Below are 25,689 nucleotides of genomic sequence, written 5' to 3' on the forward strand. Positions count from 1 at the left end.
TGTCAGCTCCTTCCTCTCCCAAGTGCCTGTGTCCTTGTCCTCTCTTCCTGTGATGAATTGTAGCCATCGATGGCCTGGTGCCTTTAATGCAAGGTATAGTTATAGAAACTCCCAATTTCATTGAGTTCAGGGTGACCTGATGTTGGGAGTAGCCTGGGCTCTTAGCACAATCTGGCTCTTGTTAAGTAGATGTGCTTGTGTGCTTTTGAAGACACATCTTGTCCCAGCTCAAAGAACCATGGTGTTTGGTCACAAGTCCCTTCCTCAGATGATCTTTGCACCCCATTATCTCCATCTTACTTCCAACTACAGCTCTTTATTTATTGGTCACCTGCTCTCTTACTGGGTTCCAATTTTTTTCTAGGATTTCTGTCCTTGGATTTGAACCTCTGCTAACAAGATGTAGTCATTGTTCCTGGTCTTTAATTCCTAACTTTTTATTCTTACATTTGATTTAGCAGTTCATTGGGCCTTATATTTTCTCTTTAGTAACTGAAAGTGCTACTGACCGTTGTCCAGGCACCAACACTTGGATCTCTGATATTGGATGTCCAGGATTCTTCAATTCTATTTTTTAGATGAGTCCCTGGATTAAGCCTTTTATAGGTCAAAGTTGACCTGACCACCTTTATCCATCCGGGTGTGCAGAAATGCCTTGCTGGAAGTGCTTCTAGACTCCAAACTCTGCACCCCAGCAGAGATTCTGATTCTGATGGTTGGTTAGAGAAGGGGCTGGGGTGATCGAGAGCTAAGGGGAAGTGGAGACTAGACCTGCCTGGAACTCCTGGTGCTTCTGACACAAGTGGTTCATGGATCACTCACTCTGAGCAACACTGACCAATACCAAAGTTTCTAGAAGTCTGACTTACATAGAAGGGAAATGTCATGTTGACCAACCAGGGTTGGAAATGATAGGTAAGAATGACTTATTTTAAATCAGCTTCTTTGGGGAACTGAAAACAGTTCAATTTCCTAAATAAGCGACACATTCTCTCCCTAAGTTTGTCTATCCTAAGCATTCTGCTTGATTACCTTTATTTTTTTTTCCAGAGGAAATTGAGAGAGGTACATTTCAGGCCATACTTTATTCAAATAACTTTAAAATTTGAATTTGTTCAAGTCTGTGTTTATGAATTGTGCCTGGGCTTACCAGGTATAGAGTATATTCACAGGTACTATTGTCACTTCCCCTCCTCCAATCCTTGCCCTTAATCTGCCCCATACTCCAGCCAGCTCCACTAAATGTCAGTAATGTTTTTTTGATAAGTGCTTCATGGGTGATCTTTCTCTGAGCCATATTTTTAGAGGAGGAGATGAAAGGAAACTGAAAAATTAAAATCAAGATAAGCGGTTTCTTCCTTGGAATGTTATTAAGAGGATGTGGTCATTTAAAAAGTATTTTCCCGTCTTCTCCCCAGTGTTTGAGAGCTGAAGTCATGGAAGATGCTATCACACCTGGCTTTATTAACACAGCTAGAGTCACCTGTTTCAAGAAGCCCAGGAACATTAACCTTAAATGAAAAGAAAGTGGAACGAAAGGAAAGATAAAGGGAGAGACTAGGTTTTGGCAGAAGGAGATGCAGGCTCTCAGCCAGGCCCCTGCAGCTACTCTGTTAAATGGCCCCGTGAATTTATTTTACAGGGAGATAATTTCCACTATCAGAGTACACTGAGTCTGCCATTGTTCAAACAAGATTTAAAAAACAAAACAAAACAGTTAAGCTATAGAATGTGCTGATCTTCCAGGGGGACAGGGAGGGTGTTACTAAGTTAGGAAAGGAAATAGATGATAGAGATGGTCAGGATTGGCCTTCTTGGGAGACCAGCAGGACTTGCTGAGAAGGGTCAGAGGGTTCAAGAGAGGTTGGGTAGAGGATTATATACACTGATGCCACAGCCACTGAGCCTGAGGCCAAGGGCGTGTGCTGGCAGAGCAGGGCTTTTGCAGGAAAGGCAAAGTGCTGAGCTGGGAATGTGGTGCTACTGCAGCTGGCAGGATCCTCAGAGCCTTTGCTGGTGCTAATTCTACTTCTTTGAATGTTCCTAAGAGATGGATGGTGTGGGGATGGGGTATGAGTAGTCCTTTGGGTTGTGACAACCTTATAGCCCAGATTTTATGAGATATGCAGATTCCCAATGTCCTTTACTGACTTCACACCCCACCCGTCAAACCATATGTCCTGACTGGGGTGTTGGAGACCCCCATGCTTTGTTTCTCTGACAGTTTGTGACAGAGTGGCCTTGGGTCCTGTAAAACTTCACTTCCAGGTCTGCTCTTTCCCCTCTAGAGTCTAAAAAGGCAAGCGATTCTAGTACATTAGAATATTAGAATAGTTTATTATTCAGCAGCATAATGAAGAGTGAGGAATGGGTTGATTGAAAGCGGGACAGCTGGTTTCGGCCTGTTTCCTGAGCACAGGCAGAACCTCCCTGAGAGCAAGCTGCCTTGCCAATGGTCATAGCCAGAGAGAGAGTGAGGAGGGGTGAAGAGCAGGTGTGGATCTATTTTCCCTTTTGGGAAAACAGCTTCATCATCATATGGAAAGGAACAGCAGACTTGTACCCTGGTAAGAAGTGCTTTGCACGCATACAAATTAAGAACAAATTATGAACTGTTATTATTTTGTAGGGGTGAAGGGGGTTAATATTCCTGGACTGTGATGAGCAAAGAGCCTGGCACTTAGTAGGATCTGGATAATGATGTTGCATGATGTATAAACTACCTTGACCTTGAGTTGTGTGACTCAGCACTTTTCTTGAAAAACACACATCTCTCTTAAATGTTAAAATTATTGGATTTATATATGAGCAGCTGGTAATTAAATATATCAAGGGAGCTGGCTATGTTAAAGAGGCCATTTATATAAATATATGTAGTGAGAACATGATATTAATATTATGGATACTTTAAGGTCAACATAGAATAGTTTTACAGTAATAAGTGAATAATTTGTTTAAGGCCTGCTTTTTAATGTTGATTAAATTTTTTTTTTTATTTTTGTCTTATAGAAATAATGCATTATTCCTTTTTCACTTATATTTTTAAACCTTTTCTTATGCTTTGTATTCTTTTTAGTGACTAAATAATGCAAAAATACTAAAAATTATTTTACACCCTCCCCCCAGAACAAAGTCTAATGGCAAGCAAGTCTATGAAACTAAAACAATCACTATCAACCTTTTTATTATGTAACCTTTTAATCTTATATATGCATTTAAAAATGAGGTCATATTACATATGCATTTTGCTATTACTTTTTCACTTACATTTTTAAACCTTTTCTTATGCTTTGTATCATTTTTAGTGACTAAATATTTAGTGACTAAATATTCTTTAATCACACTATTGTATATATAATTTTTGTTAATTTGGTAACAGAAAATTTTTTGCGATAAAAATCTCCATAGTAAAATGTTGTATATTTTCTTGTGCTACATTTCTATATATGTAATTTGTAGCTTAAAAGCTTTGTAAAACTTTAAGACATTGTACAGGTATTGATAGAATATTTCCCAAAAGGTACTCCATTTTGCATTCCTATCAGTAGTGTTTGACTTTTTTTTTCTTCTAACACTGATCAAAACTGGAAATAGTTCTTCTCTTCCTCCTCCCCCCCCCTCCTCCTCCTGCTCCTCCTCCTCCTTCTCTTCCTCCTCCTCCTAATCCTCCTCTTCCTCATCCTTTGTTCTTATTCTTATTCTTATTCAATCTTCACCCAAGGATATGTTTTATGAATTTTAGATAAAGAGGACGGAAGTGAGTTTGGGAACACAGAAGAGGAACCTGTCTCTTTGAGAATGAAGGAGTGTGAAGAATTCAGTTTCGGATATGTTATGTTCTTTGTGGCTATCATACATCAGAGTTGAAGTTATCCAGTTGGATATGTGTATCTAAAGCTCAATAGAGTTTTCAAGGAAAACACAGAGTTTTGGAATTCTTAACACATAAATAGGAGTTGCAATCTAGGAGTAGATGATACTTCGAAAGAAGAGTATATAAAGTGAGAAGAAAAGAGGGGCCAGGACAGAGAGCTGGGGAATTCCAGTATTTAAGGGATGGGAAGAGGAAGCAGAGGCCGAGATGGAGCATTTATAGAAAAAAAAAGCATTGTTATGGAAGTTCTTTTAAGGAGGACAGATGTTCTTCAGTGCCAAATGGTGCAGATTAATCACATAAAATAAGGATTTTGGATTTAACAAGAGATATTTTTGCCCAGTTTAGAGTCATTTCAGAGAAGGTGGATGCCAGATTCTAAAGAGTTAAAGAGTGAACGGAAGATAAGGAAATGCAAAAATACAGGCAGACCTCTCTTTAAAGAAGATGGATTATGAAGTGATGAGAAAAATAGGATAGTAACTGAAACACGAGATGACTCTGAGCGAAAGCAGGGAAGGAGAGGCTGCTGAGGTAGGAGAGAAACACCTGAAGGCCAGAGATCCTGAATGGTCGGGGAAATGGTTGGGATGTAGAACTCAAGACAGTTATCCTGAGACAGGAAGAGAAATTCTGCCTGTTTTGTGGAATGAAAAAAAAGAAAGAATAGGTGCGGATGGGGATGATGGTAGAGTATTGAGGGAGTTTCCATGTGATGGTTTCTATTTTGTCTGCAGTAGTAGGCAACATTTTCAGCTGGGCTTTAGAGGTGGGAGGGTAGGAGGTTTGAATGGATTGAAGAAGGTTTTAATTATTGCTATGGTGAGTAGAAAAGGGAGCTGAACAGGGATGGATAAGAAGAATTCCAGGCAGCACTGAGGGTCCTGTTGAGCTTGAAGCTGCCAAATTTTATGTGACACATAATTTGTGTATGGCTTTATGACATTTTTTTCTCTAGCTGAGAAGGCAGACTCCAGGGTTGAGATTTTTCCAGTTGAATGTGACAGAAGATTGATGGGGCAAGCTATTTGAGGGCAATGCAATTGCAAAGTTGAAGTGATTAGCCATGGGTTCAAGGCTAGGCAGGGAGAGAATAATGATAGGAGGGCTTTGAAAGATCAGGAGGTCCCTGGCTGGGTAGCTCAGTGGGTTAGAGTGTCATCCTGTTATGCCAAGGTTGCAGGTCTGTCTCTGTCCCTGTCTCTTTCTCTCCCCCGTTTTCTCTCTCTCTAAAAATAATGAAATAAAAGTGTTTTTTTTTTAAAAAAGTTCAAAAGAATGTAGAAGGGTCAAGGGCATGGAGGCTGGAGTAAGGTTAAAGAACTGGTGTAGTACAAATGAATGAATCCAAGAGCTGCAAGAGAAAGGGTGTTACAGTTGGAAGAAATTTTGGATATAAGATTTCAGAATTATACCAGTTTCAGGAAAGGATAATATTCGACATATTTAACTGGTCTGATATAGATAATGACAAGTCAGAGTAAACCATGCAAAGCCATACTATTGTGATGTGCTGATTCCAAGGTGTGCATATCCGGTGGGTCTGAGGAAGGAGTAAGAGTTTGAGACCGGGATGAAGCATTCCCATGAATGTTGAATTTATCCAGACTGATGGATGATATGACTTGAGAGGATAAGGGAAACCATGAGTCTGTTACCAACAGCATCGATAAATGAGAGGCAATGACTGTCCATATCATTCCAAGGTAATTTGGGGCTAGACAACAGCGCTAAGGATAGGAGGAAACTGGTATAGCCAGATGGCCTATGTCTTAATCCCTTAGGGGGGACTGTAACAGAATACCAAAGACTGGGTGGCTTATAAACAACAGAAATTTATTTTTCACAGATCTGGAGGCTGGAAGGCTGCTGGCAGACTTGGTGTCTGGTAAAGGACCATTTTCTGGTTCATAGCTGGCCATCTTCTCAGTGGGTGTTCATATAGTAGAAGGGGTGGGGAAACTGGAATCTCTCTTATAAGGACACTAATCCCATTCATGAGGGCTCCACCCTCATGACCTAATCACCTCTCAAAGGTGCCACCTCCTGATTCCATCACTTTATGAATTAATATTTTAGCCTATAAATGTTTTATGGGGGGTGGGGGGAGAGAAACCAAAACATTCAGATCGTATTAGCTTAAGCCTCAGTTGGTTAGAAGTTTTATAGAACAGTGGCAGAATCATAGTCTGGAGCAGCAATGGGAGAAAGAAGCATGCGAAACCCATTCACCAACTTGAGATTTGGAAAAGGTAGCAACCATTTGGGAAGATTGCAGGGGACAATGTTCTCTGAGGAGCTAGAGTTCAATTAAGACAAGAAACTGAAGGTGACAGTGAAAGAGAAGGTGAAGATACATACAGTAGGCTGTATTTACCCTGGAATGGGCAGAGTTTGGAAGAAGGAGAACAGTAGGAGGTTGATGCAGGATGGGACATAAAGCAACACACTATGAGAGTTTGTGGACTGGAGGGGCTCAATGTTAGAGAGGCTTAGATCTCGAGTAGTGACTTTTGATGACCAGGATATAAGGCATGAAGAGATTAGCAAGCTGCAAGGTTTCCAAATAATTCATCCTAACAGTCTTCTAATGGATAGGGGATGGAGTGGAGAGGAGCTCAGGCAGTGTGGAGGGAGTGAGCCATGGCCTGCAGTGACTGTACTTTTAAGAAATCCCAATATGGGTGAGTAGGCTGTCATTAGAATTGGTTCCAAGATTTTGACCAAATGCTGGAATCATCAATAGTCTCTTATGGGGCCTATAGTGTATCTGTTTTTCTACAGTGGAGTACAACTGCATTGTGACTTAATTGTGCTGGAGTTGAGAATAACATTCTGTCCTCAACTGGAAGCCACAAATCCCTTAATACAGAGTGGGGAGCAGAGATGCATTTAGTTGGTGAGCAAGGGTTTGAATTATGAGTTCTCAGCTTAGCCTGCTGCATGGTGCCTCCAGCTACAGTGTCCAGTAACACATGGTTCTTCAATTGATATTTATTCAATAATTGGGCTTTGATTAGTTATTTGCAAAATGGAGTGATGTATGTTGCTCTTTGTAATTTACAGTAGAGTGGCTTAGCCAATAATTCACTCCGGCCCTCAAGTTCTTCTCTGGGGTAAAAGAATAAAAGGACCAGCCTTGGCCGGGTAGCTCAGTTGGTTAGAGCACTGTCCCGAAATGTCAAGATTGTAGGTTTGATCCCCAGTCAGGGCACATATAAGAATCAACCAATGAATGCATAAATAAGTGGAACAACAAATAATTGTTTTTCTCCCTCTCTTCCTCTCTCTCTCTCTCTCAAGTAAATAAAAAAAAATCAATGGAACCTAAGGAATGCAATGCATGGTGGAGCTTTAGTATAGGGAAAAAGTAGTGAACTCATGGGTATTATAATAACTACTAGAGGCCCGGTGCACAAAAATTTGTGCACTCGGGGGGAAAGGGGGTCCCTCAGCCCATCCTGTGCCCTCTCCCAGTCTGGGACCCCTCGGGAGATAACGACCTGCTGGCTTAGGCCTGCTCCTGGGTGGCAGAGGGCAGGCCCAATCCCTAGGTGCAGCCCCTGGTCAGACTCAGAGCAGGGCCGATTGGGGAGTTGGGGCGCCGCCTCCTGTCATGCACGGAGCAGGGCGGATTGGGAGGTTGCAATGCCACCCTCAGTCACGCTCAGGGTAGGGCCGATTGGGGGGTTGGGGCACCGCCCTCTGTCACACTCAAGGCAGGGTCGATAGGGAAGTTGCGGCGCCACGCCCTGCCACGCACAGAGCAGGGACGATCAGGGGGGTTGGGGCTCCGTACCCTGTCACACACAGAGCAGGGCCGATCAGGGGGTTGGGGCACTGCCCCCTGTCACACACAGAGCAGGGACCATCAGGGGTTTGGGGAGCTCCCCCTTGTCATGCACAGAGCAGGGTCAATCAGGGGTTTTGGGAGCTCCCCGTGTCATGCACAGAGCAGGGCCGATCAGGGGGTTGGGGAGCTGCCCCCTGTCACACACAGAGCAGGGCCGATCAGGGGGTTGGGGAGCTGCCCCCTGTCACACACAAAGTAGGGCTAATAGGGGAGCTGGGGCACCGCCCCCTGTCACATACAGAGCAGGGCCCGTGGGGGGGGGGCAGGTAGTTGAGGCACCACACCCTGTCACACTCAGGGCAGGGCAGATGGGGAGGTATGGCTCTACCCCGTCTCACATAGAGCAGGGCCCGTCGGGGGGTTGGGGTGCCACCACTGTCACACACAGAGCCGCAGGGCAATCAGGGGGTTGGGGCGCCGCCCTCTATCACCCACAGAGCAGGGCTTATCAGGGGGTTGGGGCGCTGCCCCCTGTCACACACAGAGCCACAGGGCGATCAGGGCGTTTGGGCGTTGCCCCCTGTCACACACAGAGCTGCAGGGCAATCAGGGGGTTGGGGCGCTGCCCCCTGTCACACACAGAGCTGCAGAGCGATCAGGGGGTTTGGGCGCTGCCCCCTGTCACGCTGATCCCGGTGCCGGGAAGCCTCGAGGCTCCGCTGATCCCGCCCGGCAGGGTCACAGATCCGGGTCCCAGACCACAGACAGCCTTGCCTGCTGCCGCCTGCCTTCAGTATGCAAATTAGCCGCCATCTTGTTGCTTCAGGGTGGGGGTCCCCACTGGGGTGCCTGGCCAGTCTGGGTGAGGGGCTGAGGGCTGTTTTCAGGCTGGCGGGCGACTGAAGCTCCAAACCTCTCCTTTTTTTCTTTTTTTTTATTCTGGCATTTATTTACCTTCTATGCCTGTCAGTGGAGCTGAGAGCCGGCTTTCTCTCTGGGGCTCGGCTGAAAGCAGGTTTCTGGCCTTTGTTTTCTGTATTCGAAACAATGTTGCGACTCCAGCTCTGAGATCCCGGCTGACTGACAGGAGGTTTCTGGAGTTTTGTTTATCTTCTATAAATGTTACTATGTTTCCAACTGAAGCTCAGAGGCCGGCGGGAACGTTGGAGTCCTCTGTCACTGAAGGAAGCAAGCCTCCCTGTTCGCATCAGCTGCCTGGCTGCCGGCCGCCATCTTGGCTGACAGTTACTTTGTATATACTCACTGATTAGCCAATGGGAAGGGTAGCGGTCGTACGCCAATTACCATGTTTCTCTTTTATTAGTGTAGAGGATGTACATGACAAAATAACGAAAGATACAAGAAACAAGAAAACATGAAGTAGCTTACTTTGCAGATGGTCATATTCCTTCTGGGTTCAGCTGTCTAGTCTGATGCCTTACACAGACTTAGCAAATATCTAAACATGTTTGTTGATGACTCTTTTGTTTCTCAGGTTACAAGGAGAAAGTAACAGCAAGTGTATAGATTTATCAGGGCTAGTGATGGAAAGAAATATAGTTAACATGGTCTTGTTACAAGCTGGAAGACTTAAGGATACTGAAATGGCACCTGGAGTTAGTTTCTCTATTCACCATGGCAACATACCCTCCATCTCCCAGCATCCTACTGGAGGAAAAGTTATGGATTAGTTGTTGGTGGTGGAAAGATTTCCTTCCTTCCTTCCTTCCTTCCTTCCTTCCTTCCTTCCTTCCTTCCTCCCTCCCTCCCTCCCTTCCTTCCTTCCTTCCTTCCTTCCTTCCTTTCTTCCTTCCTTCCTTCCTTCCTTTCCTCCTTTCTTCCTTCCCTTCTTTCCTTCCTTCTTTTCTTCCTTCCCTTCATTCACAAATGCTTAGTACATGACAGCTTTGTGCTAAGGACTGCGCATACAGGAATGACTAAGTCCTCTCTCCTTGCAAGCAGTCTGCAGTGCAATTTGCTATAAGCTAGGGGCCATGTTAGATAAGGCTTCCCAGGTGATACAGGCTTTGGTGAAAGAAGAGGGGTTGAGCAGAAGAATATTCTGAACAATAAGTGTGAAGATAACATATGAAGGTAATGAGGCAGAAATAGTCATGGTGTCTTTGTGGGAAAAATGAGAAGTTAACATTAACAGAATCAACAGTGCATGCTGGAGAGATGGGCCCAGCTTTTCAGGGCTTACATTTGAAGTCGGGATGTTTGATATTTTCTTCTAGGCCAGTGGTTCTGAACTTTCTTCATGCCGCGACCCTTTAATACAGTTCCTCATGTTGTGGTGACCCCAACCATAAAATTATTTTCGTTGCTACTTCATAACTGTAATTTTGCTACTGTAAACACTATGTAATTATATATGTGTTTTCCGATGGTCTTGGGCGACCCCTGTGAAAGGATCGTTCAGCCCCCAAAGGGGTCGCGACCCACAGGTTCTGCCTAGAATCTAGGCAGTGGGGAGGTACAAGAGCAAGGAAGTGAAATGATCCTGGTTGCACTTTAGCAACACTCTTGTAGTGGCTTTGTGAAGGTCTCTAGGATTGAGAAACTGGTCCAGTCATGTTGAAACAGCTGGAACCTTGCTACCCAAAGCATCCTTCATCAGCATCAGCATCACCTGGGAGCATGCTAGACATGCAGACTCTTGGGCGTCGACCAGAGGTACTGAATCATTTCATTGAGATTCCCAGGTGATTTGTATGCTGGGTAAATCTGAGCAGCACTGATTCAGGAGCTATGCTGAAAGCTCTTATAGCGTTTTTGTGGGCTCCAAGGGAAGGGTGACCAATCTTTCTTTATTCTCTTATATCACAGATTCACAGACCATTCCATAATGTTTTTTGAAAAGCTGATAGAAATTTTTGGAAGGTTGATATATATTTAAAAAATTTTTTAAAGTGTATTTCAATAATTTAAGAAATTCTTTACCTTTATGACTTTTCAAAACAGTTTAGACCAGTGGTTCTCAACCTTAGCTGCACATTAGAATCACCTGGGAATCTTTTTAAAATCCTGATTTCTGGGCCTCATCCTCCGGAAATTCTGTTTCTTTGTTATGGGGTGGGGCCACAACATTAGTAAGAAAGAAACAATTTCCGGAGGATGAGGCCCAGAAATCAGGATTTTGAAAAGATTCCCAGGTGATTCTCATGTGCAGCCACGGTTGAGAACCACTGGTTTAGACTGTTAATGTGTGAATGGGTTCCGGGAGGTGCACACAGAGACTCTATCTGTGCTATTTTTATTTCTTAAGCTTGGTGATGGGATGCAGGTGTTCATATATTATAATTTTTCATTTTTGGTAAATTGCAATATTTTATCATTCCAATTCATAAAATCTTGATTAAGAAGTAATGTTTAGTGATTTACAAAAGGAAAAAGAGCCAAAACCTTCATCCAAAATGGTACTTCAAGACCCATGTCAGGGATAGGAGTGGAATCTAAATGATGCTGATAGTATTTATGTAAATAGGAATAGTTACATTCGTTGAGTGCTCAATAAATACTAAGTGGGGGCACTTGCTATGTGCTAGAAACTGTTTTACATGCTTTATATAGAACTCAGTGCTCACACCCATCTAGTAGGTAGGACCTATTACTTATCTCTTATCTTTCATGGAGATATTTGCGTAGGTAAAATAAAACACTAATGTATGAAGATATCAGACACTTGGCCCAAGGCCACAGAGATAGTTAAGGAATGAGAATTTGAATTCAGTTCATGGACATCCCAGGTCTACATTCTTAAACACCACTCTATAGTGTAATATATAACCTCTCTGCATAAATAGATATTATTGCAGAATGTTGAGGATGAAGGGTCTTAATGAAATAAATGCACTCATTCCCTTGGCCAGGTCAGAGAAAAGCAAGTGCAATACATTTTTAGCCTCTGAGTGATATCTCCTGTAGTATTTGTTAACTGTCCTGTGCATACCTGAACATGGGGAAATGCAATTTGGAGCTAGGAATGAATGATATTGAGAAAAATGTCCCCATTTGGATATAAAATATGGGGGAAATCCACCCAATTATGATCCACTTATTAATCCACTCATTAGAAAAACACACCCTGGTTGAAAAAACCTCACCGGAGAAGGCTCCCATTTTTTGTGTAACCATTTGTAACCATCCTTCAGACCCAGCTGGCTATCATTCTGTTGTGAACCCTTCCCCATTCCTCTCCTTTTGCTCTCATCCCTCTACTTGTGATGATAAGAGCCAACTAACATGTATTGAGCATTATAGCTTATTGGACATGTTGTAAGCACTTCACTTATTTTATCTCCTTCTGATACCTTTTGAATGGTTATCACTATCCTCATTTTACAGAGGAAGAAACTGATGTATTTCAAGATTAAATAACTCATCTGACATCATGCAGTTCATAAGCGGCAGAGCCAGAATTCAAATCCCAGAAGTCTGACCCTGGAGCTGGAAGCTTGTCATCACTGAGCTATCTGCCTCCCTGGTCACACTGGTTCGATGGTCCCCTATTTCAACTCTTTCTGAATCATTCCTTTAAAGTATTGAGAGTATCCTGCAGTCTGGGTGCTGTTCCAGTGCTGGGAACACATTGGTGAGCAGGCAAATGTGCTTCCAGTCTAGGTGAAGGGTGGAGGACAAGGCTCTCTAGAAATCGAGGACAGCCTCAATAAAGGCCTGGAAGGAGAGGGAGTGAATCTTTTCTAGAACTGCACGCCTAGTGTATAGAGTTCATTCAATGGGAGGAAAGGTGAGTCTTGAGGCTGGTGCACTGAGCAGTGTCCAGACCATAAGCCTCTTCTGAGCTTGTAAAGAATTTGGGTTGCAATTTTACTGTGAGGGTAATATGAGCCACTAAATGATTTTAAGGAAATTTGGAAGATGTTGATTTTAAACTATGTTCATTTGCATATTGATATTTTAGTGTCAATTGGTGAATTTTAAGAAACCAATCAGCCATTAACTTCATGTTCAGAAAGTCTCATTCAAGAAGTTTTAAAAGAATAACAATGAAAGACATTGGGGGAAAAAAAAACAATGAAACGTAACACTTTATTATTATTTTTATCTTTGAAGGAATTCACCAAAGGTTTCATATTATGCTATGGCATCTTTAATTATAAAAATAAGCAAATAAAATAACTTGCATCTGTCATTACCATGATATGTTTCATAACCTTTATATGCACATGGAGCTTAAAAATGTAATTTAACAATAAATAATGACATATACCAGATATGCTCACTGTTTATTCCAGTACTCAGCTGAAAACCTAAATATCATTTAAATTATAAATACATAATGCAAATATAATGGCACAAAAATGTCTAAAGTGCAACCAAATCACAATAGAAGAATCATGCAAACTGGTCTAGGTCAGCCCGAATCACTCTGCAGGAAACACAGGATGAAGCTTGGGAGGTTTCAGGGAAAGTTAGGGCGACTGGGATGGGGAAAGAGAAGCAAAAAACTAGCAACATTGTGAGAACTGCTTCTTTCTGGATGTGTAGATATATGTATCATAAATACATACATAAATATCACTGTGGGGAGAAAAGAGGGTGGGTACCACGGTGTGAAGAGGTCACAGCAAAAAAAGAGAATGTACTGGACTGAAGAGAGAATTTTGCTAGGAATACTCATATACTACTTGTCGCATTGGGGTCCTGGTTTTGTGGGTTTGCGAAATGGACACAACACACACACTTTAATAGCTTTTCTGTTTTGGAGAAGTCAGTGTTGCCTGGGGTTAGGGGGCACGGGAGGGTGGGAGGGGGAGAGTCAACTTAGAGTACGGTCTACCTGATTTCCAAGAGGCTAAGGCAGTGTCCATATGTTTGGGGACCTGGGGATAGGGCAGTTCTGAGTATAAAAATGCTCTTAACAATCTGATGTCAGCACGCTTAGAGGCTGTGTGGGGACAAAGGCAGCAATGCTTGTGCTGCTGCTGCTGGGTCTGCTGCAATCGTTCTTGGTCCTTGAGCAGCACGTTACTGGTTTTAAAGGCTTTATGGTAAAGTTGTATTGCTTTTCATTTTTCTGGAGATGTTCCCTCCCTCCTCCCACCAGGATCCTTATCACTTGATTTGGTCAAATCTTGAGTTTAGCCTAGTGAGAGTCAAGCACCAATAGTTTCTACCTAAGCGAGTTTGGAGTGGCCCTTACAGTCCTACCCGTCCACCCTCCTCCTCTCTCAACATTGACCTTTGATGGGCAGTGACGTTCATGAGGGACTGTTGGGTTCAAGGACAGTGACCCTGAGAAACTACTGTTGTTCATAGATAGGTTAATCATTTGGCTTTGGTGGCCGCCATCTTGTAAACATCACGGCAGAAACGATCCAACCACCAGCTCTTTTTTTTTCCCTCTCTCTCTCTCTCTCTCTCTTTCGCTCTCTCTCTTTCTCTCTTTTATTTATTTATTTGTTTGTTTATTTATTGGCAATCCTACAGAGATGGCCCAGCTGCCAGGACTACTTTGGCAGGCAGCGTGCTACAGGACAAAAATGTAAGAGGAGTCTATTAAGGCTGGACAGGACAGCCCAGGGTTATTTATACTCCCTCAGCCCCAAGTCCTCCAAACTGAATACCCAAAGGCTTATTGACTCATTCCTGATCGATTTCATGGAAAGTCTCCCACCTCAGCAACAGTTTGCCTGAGTACTAGGCACTGATGAAAGGTGGTGAGGAAAGAACTGCCACATCCCAAGGTATAGTAGGCCTTCTCACACTCTCAGTGGTCCAAGCCAAAGGGATGCTCTTTTTGGTTCCTGTCATTCCCAGTTGGATGTGACAGAGCTATTTCAGGATAGGTCTAAGTCAAGAGTAGCCTCTGGGTTGAGGTGGGCTGGGAGATTAACATCTTGCCTGGGGTCCTTCAGATAAACCTGTTGGTTTTTCCTATCTCATACAGGCCCATCTTAAGTTTTGATGTTGACAAAAACTACTTCTACCCCCTTAGTTATAAAAAAGGCCACAAGGAGCATTTATGTGGATATCTGGAAGTGAGATAGTTATTCCATTCCCAGGAAAAGAAAAATAAAGCTAAGTTACAAAACTAAATCTATATGCAATAAAGTTATTATATACTGCTTTGTTTAAGCAGAGTCCTCTGGAAATTTATGTACAGTACATTAGTTTTCAGCTATTTATATTCCACAGTTAGACCTTAAGATTCTCTGGTTTTAAGACAATTGTTAAAGATACTTTAAAGCTCTGAGCAGTTACAGTACATAAAGATGTTAGCTTTTTGTTTTTCATTAGATGCAAGAAGAGGCAGGCTCAAAGCCTAGTTGGAGAGCCAGGCTTGAGCAATTTGGTAAATGTATTGGAGAGGAACTTAGACATTGGAGGATCAAGACCATAAGACACTAGCTCATGAGAGATCAAGAATTCAAACATGACATTCATATTCGTCCATGGCCAGCACAGATTCATAACACGAATTCCATTTAACATCTTTATGAGCATTTAAGACATGCATTTAAATTAAGCTGCTTCTTATCAGCTAACTCTACTGGGGCAACCATTCTAAAGGGCTCCACATCTTCAAATTACAAGGACAGGGGAATTACATGAATGTTTTGTGTTTGAGAGTAGTTTTGAGGGGAGGTGGGAAAAGACATGGTAGAGGAAAGTGATAAAAGAGGGTTTTTTTCTCCTGAGGAGAGGCAGAAAGATCACACATATTCTGCTGGTGGGAATGCTGCCATCGAGGAATGTTGGGATATTGGTTACAGAAGCCTAGTTTCATGCAATTTTTCTTTAAGGGGGCTAGAAAATAGGAACTACTTAAAAAAAATCAAACCAGGCACAGTACACTCAAAGTTGGTGTGTGAACACCCTTAAATGACACTAGTTTGGTGAGGTTGTGAACGCCACTCCCTGGTCATGCACTCTCTGGCGAGGTGCGTTTGATGTGGGAGGGAGAGGTCACCTCACCTCGGAGGTTCCTGAGGAGGACTTTCAGCTTCTGTGGCTCATTGGTGCGCCTCCTGTTGAAGTCAGCTCGTGGGTGTGTTTGGGCACAGTGATCCGTCTGCAGGATGTGAAAGAGGCTGGCCATGTTGGGCCCAATTTTCTCCATCAGGCTGTCTCTGATTGTGCTAACAGTGTCTCCATCACATTCCAGTAGGCTTCGGACAAGTCTGTTATAGTATCTGCATTGGGAAAGAGAATGCAGGAAATGGCCATTCAGTGAGAACAAGGCAAACAGGCTTTCATCGGGGCTCCAGCCAACACCCATCCCAAATGGCCAGGCCATGTGAACCCAAATAGTTTACCAGCTGATAGTCACCTTGGCCTCTAATCTTTGTGCAGTGTCTTATCAGCTTGAGTGCTTCCTGGATTTACAACACAATGCCAGACAGGTCTATCTTCAAGTTTAGATCTCAGGGAATTTACTTTGGATAGTAGGCTGACGACAATGTGTAAAAGTTTTAGAAATAATTATAGAGCTAGATGGGGTTGTCAAGATCATTTAGTGACTATTTAATCATCTCATTTTATAGAGAAGAAACTAAGGTGGGACAGCTGAAGTGACTTGTCTAAGGTCACACACTGGGTTTATGGTAGAAGCAGGACTTCAACAAATATCACGAGGTAAGCCAACACTCAACACATATTAATAGTCATTGCACATCCCTTCACCTTTTTCACCCAGCCCCACAACACCCCTCCACTCTGACAGCTGTCAGTCTGTTCTCTATCTATGAGTCTGTTTCTATTTTGCTTTTTAGTTTATTTTGTTCTTTAGATTCCACACATGAGTGAAATCATATGATACTTGTCTTTCTCTGACTGACTTATTTCGCTTAGCATAATACTCTTCAGGTCCATCAAAGCTGTCATGAAGGTGAAGGGATTAAGGGGAAAACCAAAAAAACTCATATACACAGACAGCAGCATGGTAATTACCACAGGGGATGGGGTGTGTGGGAAGGTAGAAGAGTATGGGAGGGAAAAAAGGTGATGGAAGGAGACTTGACTTGGGGTGGTAAACACACAATACAAGGTACAGATGAATTGTTATAGAATTGTACACCCGAAAACTCTATAATTTTATCATCCAATGTCACCCCAATAAATTCAATAAAACTAAAACTAAAAAGAAAATAAAAAAATAGATTGCACGTAAGTTTGCAGTTATTTTGATGCCTCTTTGCTATTTTCCTTTTTCTTGGTGGTGTATGCTCAGGTGTATGGGCATATGAATACATATTCAGACTAAACTTCTATCTTTAAAGGAACCGCCTGTCTTCAGTGTCCTTGTTCTCCAAAGGTATACTGTAGTGAGAGGGCCAAATTCCAGGCAACGAGACTATTTACGTGGAAAGATTAGTGGTCTTTAATGGTTCATGCTTCACTAATCCCAGGAAACCTCCTCTCACTGGTCTAGCCTTAGCTGGCCTCTTCCTTTTTTGGGCATTTTATAGATATTTGGTTAGCATCATACAGGTCAGCATTTGATAGTTTTGTTTTCCTGGGTAGACTCTAACCTTATTGAAGGCAGGGGTTTTGTTCTTTTCTTTATACCCCTCACGTGCCAGTATCATAAGGCAATATTGCCCATTCACTGTTGATTTGTTGGTTTAATTTTGTGGCCACAGAGGAAACAGAGGTTTACAAATATAATAATTCTCTCCCATAAATCATGATTCCCACAAGAAAAATAATCTGTAGGTCTGGAAAGTTTTACCCAGACTTGTGCTTGGTATAGATTAACTTCATCTTTGGTGCAAGTCCTTTAAGCATCCCAAACACTGCAGCTAAATATTATGGCTCAGAAAGGATTAAACTCTCTGATGTTTACAACATATAAATTATTTACCCTGTTCTTTGGGAAGACGGTTCAGTTATTTTCAAATTTGAGTTGGGATGCGTTTGCTCCATGTTGAGGTGGTGACAGTTGTCAAAACCCATTAGCTCTGTGTTCACTAATAAGAGACTGTCCTGATGACAGTGATCTGAAGTGTTTATGTGGGGAGACCCTTTCCTCAGAGGAACCTGAGCATCACTGGGGCCACAAGATCTTCCGTGAAAAGAAACCTGTTTATTTTTAACTCACCTCACAGAGCACAGGATCAAACATCTTTCCAGAATAACTTAACCCCCAGAGAGGTCCTTTCAAGGATGTACAGTAAATAGGGTGGAACGTGGGTAATGAAGCAAAGCGGTCACCCTTCTGTGAGTGAGCAGAATGAATTTGGGGACCAAAAGAGAAGTGTCCTGTCTGGGTTTCAGACACAGTCCTGGCCCCACCCCACACAGGAGGCTGGATTATATCCAGCTGTTGTTAAAATTGGGATTCTCCGGCACAGAAACACATTTTCTACCCTTTGGTATGATAAAGCGCATGAGTCAAAGCAGAGCTCACTTGGTTGGGGAAGTGGGGAGAAAAATGGTTTTGGAAAAACTGAGAATAAGCTACTTTGTAGCAATAGCTTCAGAAGTCCGCATAGCCACATAGGTCCCCAGCCATCTCTTTACTTGTGGGTTCTGCTAGCTCATGGGTCCTCTGGATCTCTGTGTCCAGTTCACAGGGTGATTAGATTATAGAGAATGAGGTTCTGTTCTTACTCCCCTGTCCCCCAAATAAGGACTTGATAACTTAGAAGTTACCCTTTCACTTCTAGAAAGAACGGTTCACACCAAAGGACCTCCCAAATGAGCTGTAGAAGATGGTCTTTGCTTAGATCAACATTGAAAGTTTTGTTTGGCTGAAAAATTCTAACACCAGTTAGGAAACACAGCTTCTGTAGCTGGCCTTGCCTATTTGAGGCCCTGGCCCTACTTTGTCAAACCCACTCTCCTGCTCCTGCTCTTGCCTTTACTGTTGCTTCCTCTGCTAGCACAGATGTCCCATCTGTGCTTGGTGTTTCTTGATGATGGCCCTTGCCAGCCTGGTTGCTTTTAGTGACTCCCTCCAAATCTACCCTTAGCTTCTTTCTTCGACCTTTATAGCTCAACAAGGGCAGGCTAAGAGGGCTCCTTGGAACAGAAGATGCTCATGGCTCCATTAGCAGCTCCTCCAAGTGTGGAAAATCTGTCAGGCTCTCCATTTGCCAGAGCAAGCAGCAGGTGAATCCTGGCCATCTCTATTTAGGGCTGGAATATGGCATTGAACTCTGGGACTATGTGAGTTAATGAGATAGAACTTTCCTATATATAGCCACTAAGTGAGATTATTGAAGAGATTGTGTCTCCAAGAAACATATTTACTGAGCACCACCTTGTATCAAGTAAGATGTGTCTTCTCTTTGAGGAGAGAATGCACACAAATCTAATTGTTGATCACCCTGAGGCACATTTATTCAATTCTGCTTGGTAGTCTATTTTTGGATGGTGGATGTACCCCGCAGGCCTTACTGGCTGCCATTTTTGAAGCAGAAATCAAATAGCTTAGTGCAAGGCCATGTGAGTTCTAGGCCCAACTTTGTCATTTACCAGCTGTGTGACCTTCAGCAGGTCACTCCCCTCTCTGGGCCTCTGTGCTTTAATCAGTTAAATGAGGCAGTAAGTCTAGATAATTTCTATGGTCATTGTCAGCTGTGACATGCAATGTTTCTAGTGATTTGATATGTATGTTCCTTCTCAATTTAATAGAAACAGTACAGCTCTGTCTAAGGCCCATCCTTTGCAGGAAGAGTTAGAATGAATCAAGATTTTTTTCTTCACCTTTATGGGGTGGCAGGGATCAACAACAAAGACTTGCTGGGCTAAATGTTTGGATCACCCAGCCTAGAATGACTTTTTAAAGCAAGTTTCTTCCTTCCTACTTTAAAAATTCCATCACTAACTTTTTTTTCCTTCATAAAGAATAAGATCAGATATTCTCCATAGCTACTGTTTCAGCCACGCTTACCCAAATACACACATACTGAATAGGAACGCTCTGTGTGAGGGTTTATAAATAGTCCTTTGTTTCCCTTGATCAATATTATTCTTCTGTTTCCTGTTCCCTATGCATGCCCTAGAGAGCTGGAAGTGTCGTCCGTTTTCCCACTCTGGATGTGGACTGGTCTAGTTCCTTCCCAAGCCTCACACCGCCCAACCTGCCAATCAATTTTGCTTGCTTCTCTCATGATTGAAAGTCGAGTTTGCAAATTGAGCCAGGGGGGCACTCCAGCTATCCTTTCTCTTCGAGCGCATTTCGCTCATGGAAAACTTCCTTGTTCTGGCTCCTGCTCCGGTCACAGGCTTTTGGATTCTCCCAGGCCCAAATCTCAGGCTAGATAAGTCACAGGAAGGTGGAATGAACCTGTAACTACTTCCTTTCACAATTCTGTGCCAGTTGGCATAAGTTAGCGTGTAGCTATGGTGGGACAGAGGCTGGGAAAGCAGGATGTTTCAGGAGAGTGAGGAGCTTAAATAGAGCAAATCAAGCCCAGAATGGAACCGGAAATCTCTACAGTTCTCAGCAGGAATAATATTAGCCAGTTGAAGTGAAATAATTGGAGAAAGGTAAGAGTTGCATGGAAGGTTCTGATCTTTCAGAAGTGGCCATCCCTCACCCCCACTTTCCTATTACCTGTGATTCCCCTAAGATTAAAGAAAGAGATGTGACCATTTTTCTGAGGGTGGTGAGATGAGGCACTAAATGAAAGTAATAATGGCCCGATAGTCAGGATCACCAGTCTAGAATCTGTGCCTCCTTTCCATAGACCTCTCCCTTCATCATGGAGGGCGATGCTCACTTAAAATAGTTTAGCATTGCCTCAAATTGGTTACATGCCACATTATAGATCATGAATTGTCACCAGGTCCTTAAAGATCAACATATATAATAATGGCTTTGCTAACATATTCCTACCCCCCAGCTACTACACAAACAGCATCCTTTACCCCTAGCCCCAGGTCAGACTAAGCACTCTATTTCTCTTCTGGTGAAGGGTGTCTCCAGCAATTAGCCAGGTTCTTTTTTTCCCCCAGATGTAATAAGAATCTTCCTACGAGAATTTTAAGACCAAAGTCAATATAAAGAGACAGGCCATTTGAGATCAATGCTGGATATGCTTTTTCTGTCTTGAGGAAATCAGTGAGGACCATGGCACAGTGGCTTTCAAGGACCAAACAAAGGATGTTTATAAATCGACACCAGGTTCTGAAGAGCACTGACCTGTAGTTAAGAGTGAATCGGAAATTTTACAAAGTTTTAATGTCAGGGGGCTTAACCTTTCCCGACGAAGGAGCTCCTTTTCTCATCTCCCAGTTGCCTTTATGAATGTGCCTGAATCTCTGGGAAACCCCAGAGGAGTAGGCTGTTGCCACTGTCTGAGGAAGGTGTGGCAGCCCCTGGCTGGGAAAATAATCAGGTTAAATCTGCATTAGCTCCCAGGTAGTTGGAGTAACATGAATAGGACTGATCTTTGTGAATATGTGAGGATTTGTTTGGAGAGACAAAGAATCATAGCACTTCAGGATTGGGAGTCAAGTTTTAGTCCAACGGGGCATCGCAGTAGACTGAACTTGACCATACCTCCTTGCCAGCCCCACCAGTATCTCTCTTAACTTGATCACACTTGAGGAAGCCCAGGTCTTGCTGGGAACGTCCTAGGCCATGAAGTGAGGATGTCATCCCTCTCATGTGTTAGGTGTTCGCTACTGGCTGGTGAAGACTGAGCCAGGGGCACAGGAAAGCACGCTGCCTAGGCACTACCAGCTCAGTGGCTTTGGGCCACATAAGGTGAGAATGTAATCTGGGGAGTCACCGGGACATCATTCCAGGAAATCTAGGACTAGAGGAATGGGATAACATTGACCTGGAAGGGAACATGGGAATCATCTAGATTAGCCACTTCACTTTTCACAAAGGAAATGTCAGTCCCAGTGAAGTGAGATGGCTTGCTCTCGGCTACCTAGTGAAATATCTGATTGGGCTTGGGGCTCACTCAAAATGCATGCAGGCTTAAAGGACTGCATTATGACATTTGACCAGAGTTTTTATAATGGATAATTGAACTGTGCATAGTCATTCAGTCAAATTTGATGTCTCAAAAGCTTGTTTTCATAACTTCATCATTCCCTTCAGGCTTATGGCAAGAAACTGACCATGAAAATATACCTAGGGTTGCTGAAAATGAAGCTTTCTATTAGCTACATGGGAAGACTTTTCCTATAACAGTAAAAAAAAAAATCCAGCCTGCTTAAGCTGTCACAACCAATCGCAAACACATTTTTCCTGCAAAAGCTGGGAAGACTGCAAGCTAAAATAAGAGCATGACTGTGGCAATTTAAACCCCCTTCTGCGTCTGGCTCTGCCAGCCAACCACTCCCTCTTCCACCCTAATGGCAAAAAAGTAGACTCGCTTTGTACCTGTTGGAGTAGTGGTTGGGGAGCTGCACGACCTCTGTGATGGCTTCGGGGTTCCGCTTGGCGACGCTGCACACGTTCAGCTTGCTGTAGCACTCCTCCTGCACCTCCGCGATCATCCTCTGGAACGTGGAGCACCTCCGAATGGCGAGGAAGACCTTGGCGGTGACCCCGTTGGCGATGCACTTCAAGCTCTCCTTGACAAATGCTTTTCCCTGCCCAGGAAAGGGGTCGGAGGAAAACCTTTAGCTCGAGCTGACAAGAGAGGACAGGGCCTACTATGTGTGGAACTTAGGGGGCGCCTGGCACTGTCCTGTGCCATCTGCATGTCCTCGCAATCAGAAAACTGTGTGCGTGGCCAGGATGAAAAACTGTCCCTACTCTCTGAGACTACCTTGAGAACTGAGCTCCATAGAAATAAAATGAGACAAGAGGGGGGGAAAAGAGAGGAACTATAAACTACCACCCTGCAGCTTAACAATAGCCACAACATGGCTTTGTATACTTGGGATTGACATTTTGATAACTCAAACTACAAACTAGTAGTTAGTATGCTAGGCCATACAGTGACAAGAACTTATTTGTTAGAAGAATATTTTTATTTCCTCTTGATAAAGTACCCCTGCCTTATAAGACAGCCTCTGTTACAATCGTGCCTTAAGAGTGGGTGGGGAATGTCTTCTATAGAACCTATATCCAGGCCAAAAATGTGTGTGTGTGTGTGTGTGTGTGTGTGTGTACTACACACATCGGAGATGAGAATTTAGAGTGGGGAGTCTAGGAAGGAGAGCTGGTTCCCTACAAGACTGGTTCCTAAGCACAATAGTCTAACACACTGTTAAAGACAAGCAGCCAGTGGGAGTAAGGGGTCAAGGTCTTATTACCTGAGTGTCAAATTTAGCAGCGCTGTACAAGAAGGATTTACAGATGTCATACATCCCATCTGTGTCACAGGTGGAGTTTTCCAGGCATGCAAAAGCCCCACAGCCAACCTGCAGAGCACTGTTGAGGCAGCGAACCACTTCAGCTGAAAAAGACAAGCCCGTCCAATCTGAGTCAGACGAGAGGGTGGTTCCAATGGGTCAAGCTGGTGTGGTGGAAACATTCAAGGACATGGGGTCAGAAGAGCTTACAGTAGGTGTCTGTGATGGGCCAGTAGATAGACTCATTGAGAGGGGTGAGTGGTGAGAAAGGGAGGGGCCAGGTGGATCCCTTTGGCTTATAAGAGCCAGGGCACTTGAAGGAGAGGGAATGTGTTTTCCCTCTGGGCTACATGCTCCGGCCTCACCATTGCCACACAGTTTGGGGGGCTGGAGAGGAAGGTTGGAGCCCGTGGGATGCACGATGCTTGAAACAGCTCTGCAGAGCCAACGGGCATCATTAGAGCCTGCAAGCAGGAGAGGCAAAGCCGTGGCTGGTGGTCAGGGTTAGGAGGTGCAGGGCCAGGGAGTCCATTTGGCTCCAGAAGATGCACTCCAGAGTAATAAGGATGGAATTTTAGTCTAAATGGCCGAGAAGAATTTGCCAGGAGTCCCTTCCGAATTAGGGCTTTTAACTTACCTTCATACTGGCAGATGGGAATTTGAGCCGTCCATGTTTCACCCCAACCCCCACCACAGGACAGTGCTTAGAGGTATGCACAATGTCTCTCATATTAAAAGCCATTTTTTTAAGAGAGAGAGAGAGAGAGAGAGAGATGGAATAAAAAGGCCGAGGCACCCCTTGTGCAAGACTGGAAGAAAACCGCAAAGAACTTGCATGAGGCTTTCTACATTCTGGATAAGATCTCCCATAAAAGTAATTTCTCTCCTCCAGAAGGGGGTGTTCTGGCAGGCAGCTCTGCAAGAAATGATCTGCAGCCTTCATGCCATAGGATTCTCCTCCGAGATCAAAAGCACGGTTCGGTTAGGCGTCCCCTCCCCCTCCCACCACCCGCAGCCTCTGGGATGTTACAAGTCATTTCCCTAATTATATATTTTCACGGGTTCAAATTATAACTTTGCTTTGAGCAGTTTTAATATGCATTAGGGTTGCTATTGTTTTAGGCAAGCTCGAATTGTGAATCACTGCATCTCTATAGCAACTAAGTACAAAAGGAAGTGAAGCAAAGCCTGCTCGCGGCAGGGACCTGCTCTTGCGAGGGGAGCGTCGTCTGCAGCATTTGGACACCTGCGATCCCAGCTCTGCTGACAGTTGGGGGAGCGAGGCAGCGATGAATGGGGAGCCAGGCAGACGAGCAAAGTCAAAAGGCAGCGGTGCCGGTGCCGGTGCCGGCTTCCTAAGGACTCTCTTCCCTTGGAGGCCAAGCTAGAACAGGATGAACTGCTCCAGGAGTCAGGACTAGAGTGAGACCTTCCCTAGGAGATACAGCCGCTATGTTTCCCAAATACTCCTTTCCCAGGGGCTCGCTGGCCAAGGGCGGCATGGGCGCCTGAATGGAGCCCGAGAGCGAGCGAGCCGGGAGGAAGAGGAGGAGCAGTGTGGGGGGTGGGATGTGTAGGGTTGTCTCTGAATCTGCTCGGGATTTGTCAGACTTGAGGGCTATGGCTCCGTAAATCAGTCTGCAGAGGGAGATTTCGGCGTGCTCTCCGAAGGGGTGGGGAAGTCAAGTTACAGGGTCTTAAGGGTGAAGAAAGAGGGGCATCAGCCCAATCATGTCTCACCTTAAGATCAGCGCCGGCTTCTGGAAGTATAGAGAGCGCTTTGAAGCATGCCAACATTCAAGCCTCTCCCCGCCCCCCCCCCCCCCCCCCGCAAGAGGGTACGTGCCAGATTTCAGGCAATCAGGCTCGGCTTATGCAATGAAATACCCTCAGCAGAGCGCCCAGCTTCTTCGTTAGTTGCGTGCAATTTATTAAACAAAGGAGCGCCACTTCCTAAGGCTATTGGATTACCCTGGCCGTTTATGGCCATCAGGCATGAAGCACATTTATTATCAAGATCAGCCGGCACAGACACCGTTGCAAAAGCGAGAGGCAAATGAGGACAGCTCTTTGGGGGAGAAACCGGTCCTGGGTTTGCCGCTTACCTGAGTTCTGAGCTGCCACCCGGGGTTTCCTGGGGCTCACAGAATCATTCTGCTCCGCCTCATGGGTTGCAGAAGCACTGATCACCAGCACCAGAAGCACTGCTGAGTTTTGGAGCATTCTCTGAGAAGTTTCCGCTAAGTTTTTGGTTTTTTTTTTCCTCCCCCCCTTTCCTCTTTCCCTCTCCCGGCTTGAGGGAAGATGTGGATCTGGATACACTGAAAGCCTAGGTGAGGATTCGATGAGGGTTTTTTTTGTTGCTGCTGATGCTGCTCCTGCTGACGCTTCCTCTGCTGCTGCTGCTGCTGCTGCTGCTGCTGCTGCTGCTGTGGCTGCAGTCGCTGCTGCTTGCACCTCTGGCTTTTGCAAACTGGGGGCCCAAGAGCTGCACCCAGGGGTTTTATAGCCGTTCTTATCGGTCCTTAGGATCAGGGACCAATCAGGTCCCTCAACTAGTCTGGTTAGCCAATGGGAGGGCAAGCCCATTGGTCTGGAGCTGTTTGACTTCTTAGAAATATTTTCCAGCAAATTAAAAGTACCTGCTGCCAATGCTTCATATGTGTGTGTGACTGTATGTGCATAGACGTGTGAAAAAGCTATTTCCATGGAATTAAAGGGTAACTTTGTATTGCTGGACCCAAGGGAAAATCATGTGGCAATCTCAACTCCAAGGTGCTGAGGAAAT

General features: G+C 44.2%; 1 protein-coding gene across 1 annotated transcript; it reads right to left on the bottom strand.

Moving 5' to 3' along the window:
• Positions 1 to 12,712: 12,712 nt before the first annotated feature.
• On the bottom strand, positions 12,713 to 25,360 carry STC1 (stanniocalcin 1). Its single transcript, XM_070416604.1, has 4 exons — positions 25,007 to 25,360; positions 22,863 to 23,005; positions 21,982 to 22,193; positions 12,713 to 15,826 (listed from the first exon to the last, which is right to left on the bottom strand). The coding sequence occupies exons 1-4, from the start codon at positions 25,122 to 25,124 to the stop codon at positions 15,556 to 15,558; spliced, it is 744 nt and encodes a 247-aa protein (XP_070272705.1). The 5' UTR covers positions 25,125 to 25,360; the 3' UTR covers positions 12,713 to 15,555.
• Positions 25,361 to 25,689: the final 329 nt, after the last annotated feature.

Source organism: Myotis yumanensis, unplaced genomic scaffold (assembly GCF_028538775.1).
Source record: "Myotis yumanensis isolate MYYU_CA2020_CCGP unplaced genomic scaffold, mMyoYum1.0.hap1 SCAF_5, whole genome shotgun sequence".
Taxonomy (NCBI): domain Eukaryota; kingdom Metazoa; phylum Chordata; class Mammalia; order Chiroptera; family Vespertilionidae; genus Myotis; species Myotis yumanensis.